Source organism: Thermobia domestica, chromosome 4, assembly GCF_964235325.1.
Source record: "Thermobia domestica chromosome 4, izTheDome1.hap1.1, whole genome shotgun sequence".
NCBI classification, from domain to species: Eukaryota; Metazoa; Arthropoda; class Insecta; order Zygentoma; family Lepismatidae; genus Thermobia; species Thermobia domestica.
In genome coordinates this window covers 294675962-294693770 of record NC_137457.1, presented here as the reverse complement: position 1 = coordinate 294693770, position 17809 = coordinate 294675962, and the positions used below count along the sequence as shown (strand labels likewise).

Sequence of the window (17809 nt, the reverse complement as noted above, 5' to 3'; positions counted from 1 at the left end):
AGCACTCCATTTGGTGAATTAGTGAGTCTGTTTATGCTCGGAACAAGAAGGAAATAAGATAAATTGGATAAAGATTACCAAATTGATGGGGTTCCTATAAGACAGTCCTCTCAGTCCTTGTCACCTGGATTCCTGGCTTCACCAGAATAGGTTAGCAAACCTATTTAGCTACACGTTGCAGGTTATCTCCTCGGATATTGGTTCCAAGTCCTATTGAATATGGGATTTGGTCCCTGTATTTGACGAGATGATCTCCAACTATTTACTTCCTACACATTACGCTATCACTCGTAATGGCGGAAGTAACACTCGATGGCTTTAACCAAAATCGTTTTATAGAATTTTCATTTCTGTCGGTTCCTCAGCGTTTCTTTACCTCCCAAACTAAGTTAGGTTTTCCAATAAATAATTTGTAATAGGTTAACGTCCAAATTTCTACACTTTTGATCACAAAATTTCTGTTTTTGAGGAACCGACTTAAGCCATCATCCTTCTTATTGTAAGAACGGCGTTTTACTGCGTCATCACCTTCGCTTTACCAGACCTTAATAAACGCGGTTTTCAATATTATATGTTCAACTGTAATTAACACAGTTTTACCATAATTATATATCGATACAGGAATCTAACCTTAAAGATCACGAATATTTATATATATTTCTAATTTCTAACTTACTGGAAACTATATTTATTAATTTTAAAAATAAGCACTTACTTCTTCCTGCTCATTATTTACCAGTCGCCCCGGTAACTAAGAATTTTAACTGCGTTTCAATCCGCCATTATTAGCATTTCGTTTTCTCTAATAGTGATTCGAACGCCCTCTTGTGGCCGCAATCGAAATGATCGCTATGCTCTTGACAAAAGAATGACAAAGAGCAACAGCGGAAAATGACCTGATCAGTAAAATTGTCTTATGATCGAAGTTTCGGATTGATATTATTATGAGGTAAAGTAAGTTAAGGCAAATTGAAGTAGAGTAAAATATAAATCAAATTTTCAATATATCTAACTATAACCTCAATGGAATTATTACAGTAACGCGAAGACATTGTAGAAAGAAAATAATTCGAAATTTTGTGATAAACTATTGGTGTGTTTACGTGTGTTTTGCGAATAGCATATAAAACTAATAACCCTTTTGTACAAATTAACATCAAAACGAAACTTTGGAGGCACTCGGGTGCAGTATTAAAATACATGAACCAACTTTAACGCTGTATAAGCAACCGGTAAACATTTCAACACGGGTAAACATTACAATCCGGGAGCCAATTCAAATAGAATGTAACGACCATCAATCGGTCTGTTACAATAATACTGTAGATACTTTACTAAACTAATTGACTAAAAATGTGTAAAAAATGAAAAAAAAAATAAAGGAATCGAGATTTTTTTGACACACGTCTGTTGACTCAAGCAACATGAGTCATACCTCATTTTCTTCAGCGTAAGACAGCCTTTCAAATGGTACCACTCAAATTTCGCTATCGTGTACCTGTGAAGATAAAAATGGGGAAAAGGGATTTTTTTCTTTAAAAATCCTCTTTTTCCATTTTGGACGAGATTTTCCCACTTCTGGTACACGATAGGGAAATTTGAGTGGTACATTTCGAAAGCCTGTCTGATAACGAAATTAACGAGGTACAAACCATGATTCTAGGATAAATAGTAATGTATCAGGGATTTTCTGAAAAAAACTTCTCAAATATATCCTTTTTTAAAACCCATCGTCCATGTTTATGACGTCACAGCCCCCAGACAGAGCACGCGAGGCTGCAAAATGCCCATAAAATATGTTTTATGATGCTTCTATATTTGAATGAATGCAAAAAAAAAAAAAAAAAGTCTAAAAAGCTTTACTAGAGACTTATAAAGGAAATTACGAAGATCGACGCCATGGCACAGGTGTTGTGTCATCATAATTTAAAAGGGTTAAGTGAGTGCCCCAGTTTAGTTTCTACAAATAATCGAAAGTTTTTCCAGGCAGTTTAAAAAATACATGGAGTTAGGTAACACAGTCAAAACTCCAATTCAATATCTAACATAGTAAGCGAGATATGAATTATATTTTTGATGATGTCATAAACACAGAGACCCTTCTGTATTTCGAATTTTGGGTCTATGTTATTATGAGAAGAAATTTCAGGAGGGAAAATATATGCACCTCAATAATAGACAGTCCAATGGGCGTTCTGCAGTTATGGTTGCATCCTGGGGGTAAGTGAGTACCCTAGTAGAAAAATATGGTAGGCTACTACTTAAGTTAAAAAAAAAAAAAAACATCTGTTGTTATATCTCTTAACCTTATCACGAATCCGAAGGGTAATTATTCATTTAAAGTTAGCTATTATGCTCTTATATCCAAGATGAGAAAATCTAAAGTGATATAAACAGTGATCGAAGTGAGGCCGTATGCGGTGGTATGTCGTACCGCCTCTGGTTTTTCAGTGATCAAGACATACCGTCACTGGAAAGTGGATGCTAATATACCTTTAATAAATCCATTTTTATATACAGTAATTAACGAATAGCTTTACACGTCAAAGATTTTATTTATTGTGTAGAAATAATTTCTAAGTTGGCAATACCAACATTTTGTTTTCTTTTCCCTACTTTTTGTTTTTAAAATGGTGTCTACAAAGAAATTTACGTCTTGCTTCTACACAAGGAATCGTGTTGGTTGTTGCATGCAGCTGCTACGCAAAAGACTGTATATGAAGAAATCACGTGTAGGGATTTTAGAACAGTACATGATTTAGTCAAAGTACATAGATAGACCTTTTCAGATTTGCCTTCGTGGATAGATACTCAGAAAGCCAATATTGTCACAGGAAACCATTTACAAATTGTTAATATACCAGTAAAAATTCGATCTTCGAGCATTTTCGTGTATACTTCTCTATTATACAATATAAAGGAATAGGGCCTACTTTATATTTCTAAGAAAGTTGCGGTGGGGAGAAAGCCTCTCCATGCTCCCCCGCCCGTGAGTACAGAAAAGTTCTCCCATGATTTTGAGTCATTGTGTGAATAGAAATGCGATTATTTTTCTTTAGGCAACGTACCCTCACTGTATTTCAACATCTAAATAGCCAGTATGTCGAGTCAAAATCGTAATAAAACATACCACCTGTTTTTTTCCCACTTCGAACACTGGATATAAAACTTACTATATTACTGCAGAAAGGAAGCCGAGATTCAATTTAAACCAGCTAATATGTTCGTTATCAAGACTGTGCTGTCCTCAGTATAATTTTTCTATATTTATTCTCCTAATTCAATATATTTAAGGTCACCTCTTGCTTGTTTGTTTATTTGTACTGTCTATATTATCATTATTGCAGTTTTATTACCGAGTGTTATAGGTGTTTCATTAGTCTGTTACTAAATAATGTAATTTTGTATAATGACAAAATAATTATCTACATATATGATGTTTCTATACAATCGGATATAAAATTTAGATACGGTCATCTATAGGGTATGCCCACGGAAATAGGGACAAAAATTCATGAAAGAAATATACCGATAGTTATAATTTTTTAGTCAAGTTGTTCTTTTGATAAAAAAAAAAAATATAGTAGTACGTAGCTGGCATCATTAATTTTTTTTTTCAGAGAATTACCATTTTCTTATATTTCCCGTAGGTTACCTTTCATCTACTAAGTTTTAATCTTGATTACCGGTATATTATACAATCCTTGTTTATTATTACATAGGTCTTACTTTTTTCTGTCGGTATCCCAAGTAAAATTTCATATAACTGATGAAACCTTTTCTTAAAGTAAAGTTCAAAGTTCAACTTAATTAAACTGTGCTTATTTCAAATTATTATAAATGTATGTTGCTTATACTTAATAATAAAAGACCGTTGACAAATGTAACGTGAGTTACCCGACTCTGTGCATATTCCACTAAAATAAGTAGTCATAAAATTAAATAAAAAATTAATATTCTTGTCATAATTAAATTGTGTGTGTCCCTATCGTATATAGTAATTTCATGCACATAGCTATGCCAGGACGAAAGAAAATGTACTAAAAATTCACAGGTTCTGAATGTAGGAAAAAAAATTTGTGAGTTACTATAGTATTTTCTTTTCTCCTAGGTTTGCTGTATCATATAAAATGACGATATTTGGTAATTATCTGTATAAATATGACAGCTTTCCTCTTTTAAAAAATCAGAGATTTTAAGTTTACTGTGGTTAGTATCCTTCAAAATATACGTTATTACGTAACGTGAGTTAACATGGACATACCCTATAGCAAACTTAAACTAGCATTTGAAAATCAAATAATAAATTTCTTTCTTATGATATTATTTACGTACATATAGGTATATACTTGCTTAATTAAAATTAATTAAATCTTTTAGCCTTAACAAATATTTTCTTGGAATGTATCACGTAATGTTATTGGCACATTCTAATGATGTTTGAAACACGAACACTCGTTCTGTTCACAGCTGGTAAATAAACTATGGTTGCTTAGCAACAGATGTAGCAAATTTCAGAAATAGGAATTATGTCACTAATGTTATGCTATATCCTTAGTACGTGCACCAATTTTTTAAGAGCTGAATTTATCCGGAACTAAATATCAATCGCAATGACGTTTTCATTATTGACGATGATATTTCGAACTTTAAACTACAAAACAGTCGACAAATAACCGTAGCAGAAGAAACAAATTACACATTCTGTGACTTTAAAAATCGCATACTGAATCGGAAATTCTAGTTTTGATTCACGTTTTCAACCAATGACTCAAGGATTTTGTTTCACTATCCATTTCTTAGTTTCAGATTTCTACTGATTACTTGATAGTCTTAAAAATATTTTGAAAATTATGTACGTGTAAAACATACTTTTTGTTCACACTTTATACACTAAAATCCTGACAACAAATTTAACAAGTGAATCATAGTTTTCTTTAGTTATAAAAGTTCATGTTTCAGTCAGATTCGCAATTGTAACGCTTGAAAGAAGCAGAAGAAATACCGAGCGGCACGGCCCGAATGGAAAAGCTTCAAAACAAAGAGTAGGTATAGGCAATGTGAAGTATTGTTTTATTTACTTTATTCATATTACATCAAGAAGAAATTTACAATATTTATGTATAACGTGCAGGAGTGAATTGCATATATGTAGGTATGCCACTTTTATAATTATAAATAAATAAGGGATTTTTTTTTTATTTATTTGACTCTCTCACATATTAATAATAACTACCTAACAGACTAGGAATATGAGGACAAATTTTCTTTTTTAAAATTCTTTTTCTTGCGCTACTTTGTCATTACCAAAGAAATTGTATATATCTTAGTTGAGGGCAGGGCATGTACGCTATTTAGCTTTGGGAGCCAACTTTTTCACCTACTTTTCTGCGATATTCCAATTCGCTTGTTTTATGGTTTCGTATGCTAAATTAGGTGGTTATAGTTAAGGAGCCGTACTTCCCATTTAGGGAAGGACGAGAAACGCCATACTTTCAGGAATTATTCATTGACTATCTAGGATGTTAAAAAGTAGGTAATAGACTGAGTTCTTGCCCTTGTACATAGGGTGTTTAGGTAGTGCAACAGAGATGTATCCTTGTGCACGGGAGATGAGAAGTAGCTGTTCTTAACTATTACCAACATTACAGTCAAAACTATTGCCGAGCGAGCGTTAGCGAGTAAAGGCGGATTAGAGCCCCGCACGTTGTTTTCTGTCTTCGTTACCGAAAATTCGCTTTCCTCTCTCTCATAAATCACTTCTACTTCCCTTTATGGTTTGTACAGGTCCCCTACTGCCTTCAAAAAATTGTGTTCGATACTTTCTTGACTACTTGAACACCATAATCATATCATTTCTCCTGTAAATCATCCTGTTTTTGCTAGTTTTGGCCCCCCAATGCTAAACAATTACGGGCATTTATTCCGAAGTTGCTTATCCGTCTAGTTTTCGGTCGAAAGCCTTTTCTTTTTGTTTCTTAAAAAAAAAAAAAATGTTACAACCTCAAAACTTTATGTTAATATTATGTTAGGTTATGTACAGATTTACTTTCAGAGGCTTCAGTGTACGTAAACGATACGTATTGTGCAGAAACGAGGCAGCCGCTAAAAAGCACAAATGCTATATAACCGATTTAGGTCAGAAGCGGAGCAGAGGCCCCGAGCAAGGCAAGGTTTCAGATTACTGGTCCCCCTTCCCATTGAGCAGTAGTAAAGACAGGAAACAACGTGCTCTGCGGGGCTCTAACCCGCCTTCACTCGCTAACGCTCGCTCGGCAATACTGTGAAAATTAAATGTATAAACTTTAGTATAGAAAGAAATCAACCCAGCTACTAACCTACACGGGGGGCCTGTAATCTAGAACCTACCCCCCGAGCAATAATGAGGGTTGCGTCTGGAGCAGGTACGTTTGCAAAGGTGGGCATACATGTAAATGAAGATAGTGCAAAATACTGTCCATGACGTGAAATTATTTACCTTATGTGTTGAATTATATATTTATGTATTACGAAAGACGTTATGGGTATTATCCCGAGGAGTATTTTTGGACTTGAGAGCCAAAATTCTTTTGAGTAGTAATTTCATACCTTCTTGGTATATTTCTGTATTTTTTGATGGTCCAGGTTAGGTTAGGTTCTATTAGATTAAGTTAGGCTAGGTTCGGTTAGATTAAGTTAACTTTGTATTGGCCACGCAGTTCCAAAACTATGAGAAGGTTCTAGAACACAGGTCCCCCCATGCAGGTTAGTAGCTAGGCTGGTTCCTTTTTGCACCAAAGTTTATTATTTAACTCCGATATTATTGCCGAGCGAGCATCAGCGAGTGTAGGAGGGTTAATGCCCCGCAGGACACGTTGTTTTCTCTGTTTACTACAGCTCAATGGGAAGGGGGATCTATGTTCTAGAACGTTGCCCAAAACTATCCCGATATGTTTTCATTCCTTGCATATTTGTATTCCAAAGTGACACATTATTAACGTAAATTTCGCCGTACTGGTTACCTTTTGGTGCACCACTAGGAAGAATTGTTAAAAAATTACAATACTTTCTCTGATTTCCTTCTTATTGTTCTCTAAAAGGTTTCCACTGCGCAACATGAAAATATCTCACTTCGCACAGGTTAAATTCGGGGGTGCCGCCAGAAGTAATTGCTGAAAATTTACAATTGTTGAGTTCCAGATGTGTGGCATAAAACTGCAGTGCAAAAGCGCACAAATAACCTGTGCTAAGAGTCCATTAAAGAGCACAAATGCTATCAAAACGAGTCAGGGCAGAATGAAGCTAGTGAACCCGCGCAGTAACGCGGAGGTGCTCCCGAAGGCAGCAAGCACGTCAGCGCTGGTGAATATGCGCGTAAGCGAGGAAAGTGAGAAGTGGGTTTTGAGAATGTTCAACAGCACTTGTCATGGTTTTATAGCAGTAACACTTCACTTGTAAACATAAAATACAGGTTCTGTACGCTGTTCGAGATATACCGTTGGTTGAAAATAGCACCTAATAGACTCATTTTCCATATACATTCACTTATTTTATCAATCGTAAAGCATTGGGAATGATTTTACAATAGTACTCTTACACTTGTAAACCTAAAATACCACTATACGACTTTGTATTTAATTCTGTCACCTGCAGAAAGTTGTTCGTGCAAAGTATTGAATTTTACCTGTAAATCAGGGTTTCCCCAAGTGGGCCCAGCCCGAAAAAACCCACCGGGTTTTTTCGGGTTGGACCCACCTGAAAAAAACCATCTTAAAACCCACGTGGGTTTTTGACTTTTTTGCTAGCGTATTATTGGTACAACTAAGGTGATCACATTGAAAGTTATTTTATCATCAGATTTTAAACTTTATTTGGGCGAATTATATGCTTTCATGTTAAGATGTTAAGATAGACAACAATATTCAACATAAGACCTTTATAAAGCTCGAAATGCACTGAATGAATGAATAAATAAATTAAAAACCTCACCTTAGCTTGAGATTATTGTAGAACAAATTAATGTGCGGATTATGCTTATAGCCTATTTGAAGTAAAATAAGCGATTGTATTATAGAAAATACTTTCCGTGAATAGTGTGTTACCTAACTCGGCGCCGCAGAGGGACGTTATCCCTCATACGTTGATGGGTTTAAGGTCATAGGTGCCGGTACTAACAGTAAATATGTAAATACATTAGTAAAACTATTAGTATTATTTCTAACCTTTGATGGTAACATTAAAAAATTTGGTTTTCCAACAACAATTAAGTTCAGTCATTTGTTGCTAGCCTTCAAATAAGCATTCTGTAGAATCAACACTAGCAATAACGTAAAAATTCTTGTCAAAATTAAGAAGCTTAATGCTTATCATCGGAGCTCCGAAGACTACGTAACGCTTACTATTTCAAGTGCTGCATTCAAACTTCAGTATTAATGGCAGTTTCGATGTACAGTAAACACAGAGAAGGCTATGACAGTAAAGCAAGCTGCATTTTCAGGGAAAACCTGTCGTGAAAGAAGTGTACGGGAAATTCCCGCAATTGAACCCATAAAGCATCGAAAGTGAATACTTCAACAATAAAACTATTTATTTTACGCTGGAGGATATTTCATTTCATTTTAGACATTTTGAAACATTTACTTTATAAAATATGAATTATAGGCCTATCCTTGTTAATGTTTTAAATTAATTTTCGGAAAAGAACGGTCTTGCAACAAGTGCTCGGGTAATTCCCGTAATTGAATGCACAAAGCATCGAAAGTGAAATTCAACAATAAGACCATTTATTTTACGTTGAAAATTATTTAAGACATTTTGATGAATTATGTCTGTTTTAAATTAATATAGCTATTTGGTATTCATATTTGGCGAACGTCACTGAGGCTCTTAGGATGACTCGATCTATATTCGTTAATTTGTCTGCCTTTACCACACAGTGTTCAACTTTCGGTCTTTTAAATTTTCAGGATACAAACCAGAGACACTATATTTTCTGTTTAGATTTTGGCAGCATACCAACGTAAAATTACAAAATGACGCGCTTTAAAAAAAAATATGGCTGATATCCGCTGGCGAAAACCCCGGGGGGATGATGGGGGCATATCACCTACAATCTTGGAACTGCCCTCCTCAATAATCCGATTGGAAATGTGTCTTTTAGGAAGAAATGTGATGATTTGTGTCCAACTGTCACAAAGAAAAGTGAGATGAAATTGATACCTCCCAGAATAAGCCTCAAATCTGACCGCCTCCCAATGTTGAACACAACTCTGCTCCCCTACCCATGTTGTCCCGGAGTCCCACACAGGGGACATAAAATGTGACGATATTATTATTGCTTTACAACTTTAAAATCAGACTGGCAACATTGAAAACTGTTTACAGGGAATGATCATATTTGGATCATCCCTTGTAAACAGTTTTCAATGTTGCCGGTCGGATTTTAAAGTTATAAAGCAATAATAATGTCGTCATATTTTATGTTCCCTGTGGAGGACGCCGGGACCGACATATTTTTCGCCTTCATAAATATTTTATACATCGCATATATCTATCTATCTATCTATATCTATATATATATATATATACAGTGTGCGAATTAGATAATCTATATTGGGGGGGTAACATTAGGCCAAAGGACATAGTCTGAAGGTTCAAATTTCAAAATGAGACAATAAATGCCTTACCCCCCATATATATATATATATGTGTGTGTGTGTATGTGTGTGTGACATCTGTAATAAATAAGAGATTTATTCATTTAATAAATCTACCGACAATAACTATGCATATATATATTGTCTGACATACACACACCCAACTAAACCTTTCTGAACGTGTTTTAATGTTGTACTCACTCTTGTCCCTGTAGCTCTCTAAGGTTTATTTAGTTAATAATTCGGCTTGAGCGATAGCCATGATCACAAGCATATGTTAATTTTTCCACTCATATTGAAAGCTTCCACTTTGCATTAATACATACAGGTTGCGAAAAGAAACCTACTTTAGTCTTGTGAAAACTACTAAAATTATCAGTTAAACCGGACATTTTTTTTTTTTTTTTTTAATAAAATCTAGATATTAGCCTATCAATAAGAAATGGATTGTTGGTCCCGATTTCTCACATCAAGGTCAAATCGAAGGCCAAATATTTAAAATCTCTCAATTCAAATTTCGAGCTTGTGCTTCTACTTCCCGCTAAAGCTGTGCTTATCACGACTTTTTTTTCTCCAAATATCGATTCCGTGATGGGCACGGAAAGTCAACACTTAAAAATGACTTTACTGTTAGGTTGAAGATGAGTTGATTCACTATGGGCTACGTTATTCAAATAAAGTAAAACATTACACTGAAGTTTTTCAGACAACATTAATTGCGTGGACAGCAAACTGTACAGCGAAAAGATGGAAAAATGAAGGGTTAACTTTAAAAAAAACCCGCTCCAGTTGAAATGCTTATACAGACACGGACAATGACACGGAGAACCAGTCGTATTAACAAATGCTGAAACAAATCTTGAATTATTCGCTTATTCACCTAAAAATCACTTTCATTAACATGTCTGCTCACTAGGAGCGTATCCTTCAGCGTGTACGTTAACATATACTTACGAGAGAATACCTATATCTCAGATTTTGAGTACAGTTTCAAAAGTTCATTTCCGTAAACTGTAAAAGCAGTGATTACTATGCTAATTATCACAAATTAAATGCAACTTTTGAGTTGCATACACACAACCTACTAGGGAATGAAGACCATGTGCTAACAAAGAGTACACTGGAAATTGAAATAACATGTTATAACAAAAATTAAAATAAGATGATAATCGATACAAATATAGAGGATGAATATGACATATCCGAACTTCGCCAAGTATGGTAGAAGAAGCTATTTGTTTACTTCTTCTTGGCCAACCGCTAAGAAAATTTATAAATCTATATGTGGCTTTGTTATACGCAATTAGTACATTCAAATTCACAAACGATGACGAACTTAAGGGTACGAAGGTACAGTTGCAAATAACAACCGTAGTCATAATAATATAGTTCTACTAAACAACGTTGAAAATAGTGGGTAATTAGGTAGTAAGTAGAAATGACCAAAACTGAACAGTTTACATCGATCATTTCGAAATACAGCTAGAAGATTAAATTTACAACAAATAACAAAAATCAGTGAAATTTGGAGTTATACTAAGCATAGTTTGAGGGGGAAAGCGAGCATCCCCGATGGGGATACTTCAGCTGACTTCTTTGGGGGGGAACAAAATGTGATTGAGGGGGAAAATCCCCCTCATCCCCCCGGTAATTCGCACCCTGTATATATATACCATATTACCCGTCCCCCCAATGTTGAAGACATATTTGTGCCGCTGCTGATATCCACGCTACAAAGCGCAATTTTAGGTCTTTCAAGTTGAAATTTTCAAAGTAGAAGCACGAGAGACTAAATTAGCTTTATATATTTTGGCGGCATAAAATTTCAAAATGGCGTCCATTTTTCAAAATAGCGGGTATCCATGCTACAAGGTGCAATTTTCGGACTTTTTAAGCTGATATTTTGAGGGTAGAAGCACAAGACATTCTAAATTTGCTGTATATATTTTTTCGGCGATCCAATATAAAATTTCAAAATGGCGGCATTGTTTTCAAAACAGCAGTGAATAGAAAGTTGTTGCAAGTTGTGACAATGACACTCATGAAATGTAAATCATATTTTAACATTTTTACCCCAAAGAGATTGAAATATTTCGAAAAAAAACCCAATTAAACCCGAAAAAACCCAATAAAACCCGAAAAAACCCACATGGGCCCAGGTGGGTTGGGTTTTTTCAAAAATACCCGTGTTTTTTCAAACCCTGCTGTAAATTTTCCAAAAAGTGGTGCCCCAAGTGTACACCAGCACTTTTTGTATCAATTTCGCAGTTGTGTGGATTCATACTTTTGGATACTTCTATACATGCGCGTCAAGAGTTACATATTGATTCAGATGCTTCACTTAACTTTGTATACTGTGGTTGCTAGCTATATTATAGACGAATCTGTTGCATAGTAGGTTCGACTTTCATTCATGTATTTACCGTGCGGTGTCCTTGCGCTAAGTAGTCTCCTCCGCTTGCCAAATAGTTCTATATTTTTAACTTATATACAGGGTGGGTCATTTTAATCAATCCACGGAAATATCTGAAAAATGATAGAACATAGAACACGTTATATATTGCTGAGGGGGAAAACCAATTCCGCCAAAAGTACCTCACCCCGTCTCCCGTAAATGGGGGTAACAGGAGGTAACTTTGAAATGTCAAATGGGAACATGGGTCGAGTAATACCTTGTTCGAAAGATCTTGGAAAAATAAGTAACGCTGTACCAAAAGATGTTCCATATGGAGCACCAGTTTCAAAATGGCCGCCATAATATGGTTCGGAAACTCCAGTACCCCGTAATATGAAAACCATGGAAGGTAAATGAATGGAACAAAATTGAAATACGTAAATATCATAGGGCATAGCGAATAGTGTGGTCCCTGTGATTCCAGTGGCCTCCCTGAAGGGGTCTTGGGGGCTACCTTCAAAATTTCAAATAGTAACATAAGTCGAGTGGTACTTCCTCGTTCAATAAATCTTACAAAATCAAACATCTTGCAGGAGAAAACGACTGAGGTGAAATGGCACTGTTCTCAAAAGGCCGCCGAAACATAGTATCCGTGTCAGAGAAAAGGTTTAGTACCCGTAGTATGAAAGCGATTGGAGATAAATCAACAGAAGAGAAACTGGAGCAGGTAACTGACGTAAGGCACGTCGAGAGGTGTTGTCGGGGTTACTCCAAGGGCCAACTGAAGGGTATCCGGAGCGAAAATGAAAATTTTAAATAGCAAATTTGAGCGAGTAATTCCACGTTAGTTAAAAACTGAATATTAAACAGCTTTCGTAGGATTGTTTTTGCCATGGAACACCGTTTTCAAAATGACCGCCAAGATAGTGACTGTGTCTAAGAAAGCGCCTAATGTTCGTAGTATGAATACGGTTAGAGGGGCCAACAACCTCATGAGTCCGGTAAGTAATCATCGATCCCGATAACGAACTTAAAACCAAAGTATGTGTGAATCACCAACTGTGCATTCTACATTTCAACCAGCACAAAGCACAAGAAGTGTAGTCACGCACTGTACTTTGCTGTCCTTCGGCAATTTCATTATGGAGAGAATATGATGTTAAAGGGTTACAGGAAGGTACAAGGAAGGACAAAGAGATAGGATACAAGGAAAAGATGTATGGGGTATGTATTCCTCTTTTAGTCCTCCAAGGAGCTTATACCTTTAGCGTCACCCGAGACCACAGTGGGATCAGCCTAACTGATTACACGGTGGTCCCTGGGATCCACAAGGAATTATTGCCTTGGATGGTGGATAGTTCCAACCACGAGGCGGTAAGAGCACTGACCACCTTGACGGAAAAAACCGGGAAATCTAATTTGGACTCTCAAGCCCTCTGAGAGGATGATCCGCCCCTGATTTCACCAAGAGTCCACAAGTCGTGACACACTAACTTTGAATCCAAGCTGGGAGCACCTCTTGACTACACCTGTAGCGGATAGCCCTATCGGCATAGCAGATATTCACTGATATGTGGTTGGATATAGCTCTGTTCGCTAATGTCAGGGCACCACTACTCACCGATTGATCAACTTCGCACTTGAGTCACGTAGCAAGGGTGATCAGTTCGGGACCCACCTCGTGAGTTCCCACGCCTCTTACGTCCTGGGTGCTTTTTCTTCGTGAATCCCCTCGCCTCTCACATCCAGCGTAGTTTTCTTCGTCAGTCCACACACCATTCACGCACGAACTAAATTGTGTTCAACGACATCTCCATGTGCTTGAATACATAAAGTAATCCTTCTGCGAAAATGTATTACAGTACTCAATAAAACGTTACGTGGGATTTGTGCACAATCTAATCGAATTCGCTCTATCATATCTTCTCTGGTTGTTGGTTGGCGTTCAGACACAACGTTCTTCAAATGTCCCCACAGATAAGAGTCTGGTGAGGTTAAATCTGGGGATCGTGCAGGCCATAGTACTGGTCCGCTCCTCTCAATCCATTTCCCATTGAAACGCGTGTTCAAATACTGCACCACTCTCCGCGCAGAATGGGGTGGCGCTCCATCTAACTGCAGCCACATTCTTTGTCGTGTCTCTAAGTCCACATCCGCAAGAAAAAATGGCAAATCGTGTCTGAGGAAGTCCAGAAAAATGTCACCAGTTACGTTTCGATCGAAGAAGTGTGGACTAATTAGATATCCATTGACAATGCCGCACCAGACATTAATAGTCCAACGGTGTTGAGCATCTACTGCCCTATGCCAACGAGGATTGACGTCTGACCAGTAGTGACAGTTATCCCTATTGAGTTCATCAATACTGCGAAATGTAGCTGCGTCCGAAAACATGACATATCTTTTATAAAAAAAAAAATCTACATGTTTCCCGTGGCCACTGACAAAACTCCATACGGTGTAACTTTTCGTTTGCAGTAAGGGCTTGAGTTAGAGTTATGTGATAGGCACGATATTTTACCTTTTTCAAGAGCCTAAGGGAAATGGAGAGTGATTGATGTGAATTGTTGCTAAAATAGTTATCATTCGTGCATCATCATCGTAGTTGCGAGCTGACCTTACACGCATCAGGCGACCCTCACGGGCTCTTACTTCAATATGTCGGATCACTGTATGGTTTGGTGGCCGTTGATCTGAATAACGGGTTTGATATAAAGCAGCAGCTTGACGATAATTTTTCCGACATTCACCCAAAATAAGTAGCATGTCAACAATTTCGTTGGGAGTATAATCAGCCATATTCTTATGAACGACAATATTTCAGATAGTCAATAAAAAGAAAGTAAGAAGTACAACAACTACTAATACTAATTCGTATAGATAATAAGAATACGTACAAAAAAGTGTTTGTCCGACTGTTACACAAGTAGTTACTCTAAACCTTTGCTTTTGGCAGATCTGCTACTAACACTGTCTCTCTCATTTCATTCATTTAACAGGCTTCGTCTGTAGAATCTTGGTTCGAAGCTTGGGGGCAGCATGTACTGTACCGGTGTGTGTATTGGGCACAAGTGTTTGTTGAACCAATGTGCATGAGGCAACGGAGGTGCGTCTGCTCTATGACGGCGTTCTACACGAGTATTCAGGAACAACGCTAATAACCGCAATTACTACGAACGGTTTTGTGTACAAAGTACTGGTACTTCGTTATTTCATAAGTCAAACATTGCTTTAGTTATTTTGATTTCTGAAACCTATATTTTTCAGATGGGTTTGAGAGTTTTGCTTGGAGCTTTAGAGCTCATGTGCAATGTGCTGTAGCAAGAGACTTGAATTTAGTTTATCACGTTTAGTCATCTAAAGCCCAGGCTGGATTAGAGAAGCACGGATGAGGAAAGTCAGCGCCTGTGACCTTTAACAGACGGTTCCATCCTGACATTCGTTTAGTGGAACTAAAAAGAAAAGGTACTCACACTCAGAATGTCCGACCGGACAACGGTTCGGGCGTACGCTTGACCTACCCAATGCTGTTTGAAAGTCAGACTTCAAGGATAGAGAATTGGTGCACTGAGTTAATGCGGATGGCCACAGTTACATTTTGATTAACTATTAGCACTCATGTCATGTTGTGAGCTTCAGGGATGAAACGGTGCGTACGTATATCCCCGAAATGCTTTCCGAATAACCAGCACGCATTGCATTAAAGTTTCTGTGGCGACGGAGATTGGCAAAATTCACACGTTTGTAAGTTCCAGCAACTGCATTATTCGAGAACTTCTTTCGTATAATGTTCCTTCTGTTTTCGCATCAAATCATACTCAGCCATACAGATATGCGTTACCATTCAAATAAAATTTCACCTTTTTTTAGTCACTACAGCATCATCCTTACAAACAAATATTTCAACCACACCATACCTATTTGTAGCGTAACCTTAATTTGCGAATTAAAGTAGAGTTCTCATTTGAACTTTCACAGTTACTTTCCACCCCACTCACACAGAGCGCAGGGAGAGATTATTTTGCAGGACTTGGATTTCTCTCTATACATTATGGAAATTTTACTCTAACATTTTCATCTCTGTTATATCATTCTCGGGCCATGGAATGCCGTCCGTGGTTTTCCTATTTATTTTTAGTTGTTTTCATATATCTCTAACCGTATTCATACTATGAGCACTAGACGTTTTCTTAGACACAGTCGCCATGACTTGGCGATCAGTTTGAAAACGGTGTCTCATGTCGAAAACATTCTTACAGAAGCTGTTTAATATTCCTTTGTCTATCTAACGCGATGTTACTTGCTTCAAGTTGCTATTTGAAATTTTCAAGTTGGCCCGGGATACCCTTCAGTTTGCCCTTGGAGTCACCCCGACGAACCTCTCGATGCGCCTTACGTCAGTTACCTACTCCAGTTTTTCTTCTGTTGATTTATCTCGAATCGCTTTCATACTACGGGTACTAAACCTTTTCTCTGACACGGATACTATGTTTCGGCGGCCTTTTATCATTAATTTATAATCATTAATATCATATAAATAATAATATTATATAAATAATCAGTGAAATAATTAATCTTTAAGCAGCCATTTTGTTGAAAGTGCCCTCAACTTTACGCATTCTAAATGTGGCATTTGTACATGCCTCTGCAGTAAAGAGAGTGCAGAAGGCATTAGATATTATTTTCACCGTGAAATGAGAATTCAACTATTATATTAATTTGATTACGTATTCTTAATCTGTACGTAATTTGCTAGATATGCCTGAACAAGTTTATTTCTTTCGTGCTATTAAGTAGTGTGTTTTAATAAGTACAATTATATGTAATAAAAAATGTAAATACAGTAAACGCAACTTTGCGTATTTTGGTACTTTTATTTACAAGCTGATGACTTGGATGCCTACGCAGTCTGCTAGTATTTTTGTCGAGGCAAACATCATCTTGGACTAGTATTGGTCAACTTGATAATTTACGTGTTAGTCCTTTGATATTTTCATCCAAATATTAAACTAAACATACTAAAAACTACGATTGTTTAATATTTACTGTAAGTGGCTACTTCGAAGTCTTTGAGTTAGTAAGAGTTAATAGATAAAAATAGATTAAACAACATCTTAATTTAACCTAAAATATTCATAGTAAGTTAAGCTTCGTATTATGCACATCACTAAGCTGTATACGTACTTACCAAAATCAGCATCTTTTAAGGAGAATGGAGCCGCAAAATATCGCAGCCAAGTGGTCAAAATTATAGTTCATAATAAATATTACTGTCCATATTGAATACACATCTTTTAATTTCTGAAATATTCAACCTAATCCCCATTCTATCATAGTTAAGCTTTGAGCAGAGCAGTAAATTAAAACTTTTGAAATATTAATAATAAAATTCCTTCATTCCTAAGAAGATAATGTCCAATATTTCGGATGGATTATCGAGTATCCATTAGCAAGGGCTGTAAAGATTTAGGCATGTATTTAGCACTAAAATCTTTACACTCTTAAGGCTTCGATTTCAATGGAAATTTTAATTGAAAAAATAAAGTAATGTGTCTTAACGTAATAACGTGTTGTACGTTACTTTTTATTTTTTAAATTAGTTGAAGATATCCACTAAAATCAAATCTTTAAGCATATAAGATTTTGCTGATGAATATGTTTTAAGCATCTACAGTTCTTGATATTCGATTAATTATCCGAAATATTGGCCATTGTTTCTCTAGGAATCTAAAAAGGTTTTTACAGTGAAACCCCTCTGGGCATTTGAGATTCCGTTAAA

At 36.4% G+C, this 17809-nt stretch overlaps 3 protein-coding genes across 12 annotated transcripts in view; 1 reads left to right on the top strand and 2 right to left on the bottom strand.

Moving 5' to 3' along the window:
* LOC145684198 (dynein assembly factor with WD repeat domains 1-like) overlaps positions 1 to 17809 on the bottom strand; it is a 161411-nt gene that overhangs the window by 39352 nt on the left and 104250 nt on the right. The window contains exon 1 of one of the 7 annotated variants that reach the window (XM_081756237.1): positions 4336 to 4683. The exons of 2 other annotated variants lie outside the window; for them this stretch is intronic. Coding sequence is in view for 2 of the 5 variants with exons in the window: in XM_081756242.1 (XP_081612368.1) it covers position 716 (1 nt within the window). In the remaining 3 variants the exon portion in view is untranslated. Of the gene's footprint in view, positions 1 to 78; positions 523 to 715; positions 894 to 4335; positions 4684 to 17809 lie in introns of those variants that run through there. 4 more of the 7 variants (XM_081756242.1, XM_081756236.1, XM_081756238.1 and 1 more) reach the window with 4 other exon arrangements.
* Positions 856 to 17809, top strand: part of PIG-Z (phosphatidylinositol glycan anchor biosynthesis class Z) — a 37748-nt gene continuing 20794 nt past the window's right edge. The window contains exon 1 of one of the 4 annotated variants that reach the window (XM_081756234.1): positions 856 to 949. The gene's annotated coding sequence lies outside the window, so the exon portion shown is untranslated. Of the gene's footprint in view, positions 950 to 4894; positions 5156 to 17809 lie in introns of those variants that run through there. The other 3 variants (XM_081756232.1, XM_081756233.1, XM_081756231.1) reach the window with 3 other exon arrangements.
* LOC145683175 (uncharacterized) lies at positions 13810 to 14424 on the bottom strand. Its single transcript, XM_081754539.1, has one exon. The coding sequence runs from the start codon at positions 14422 to 14424 to the stop codon at positions 13810 to 13812; it is 615 nt and encodes a 204-aa protein (XP_081610665.1).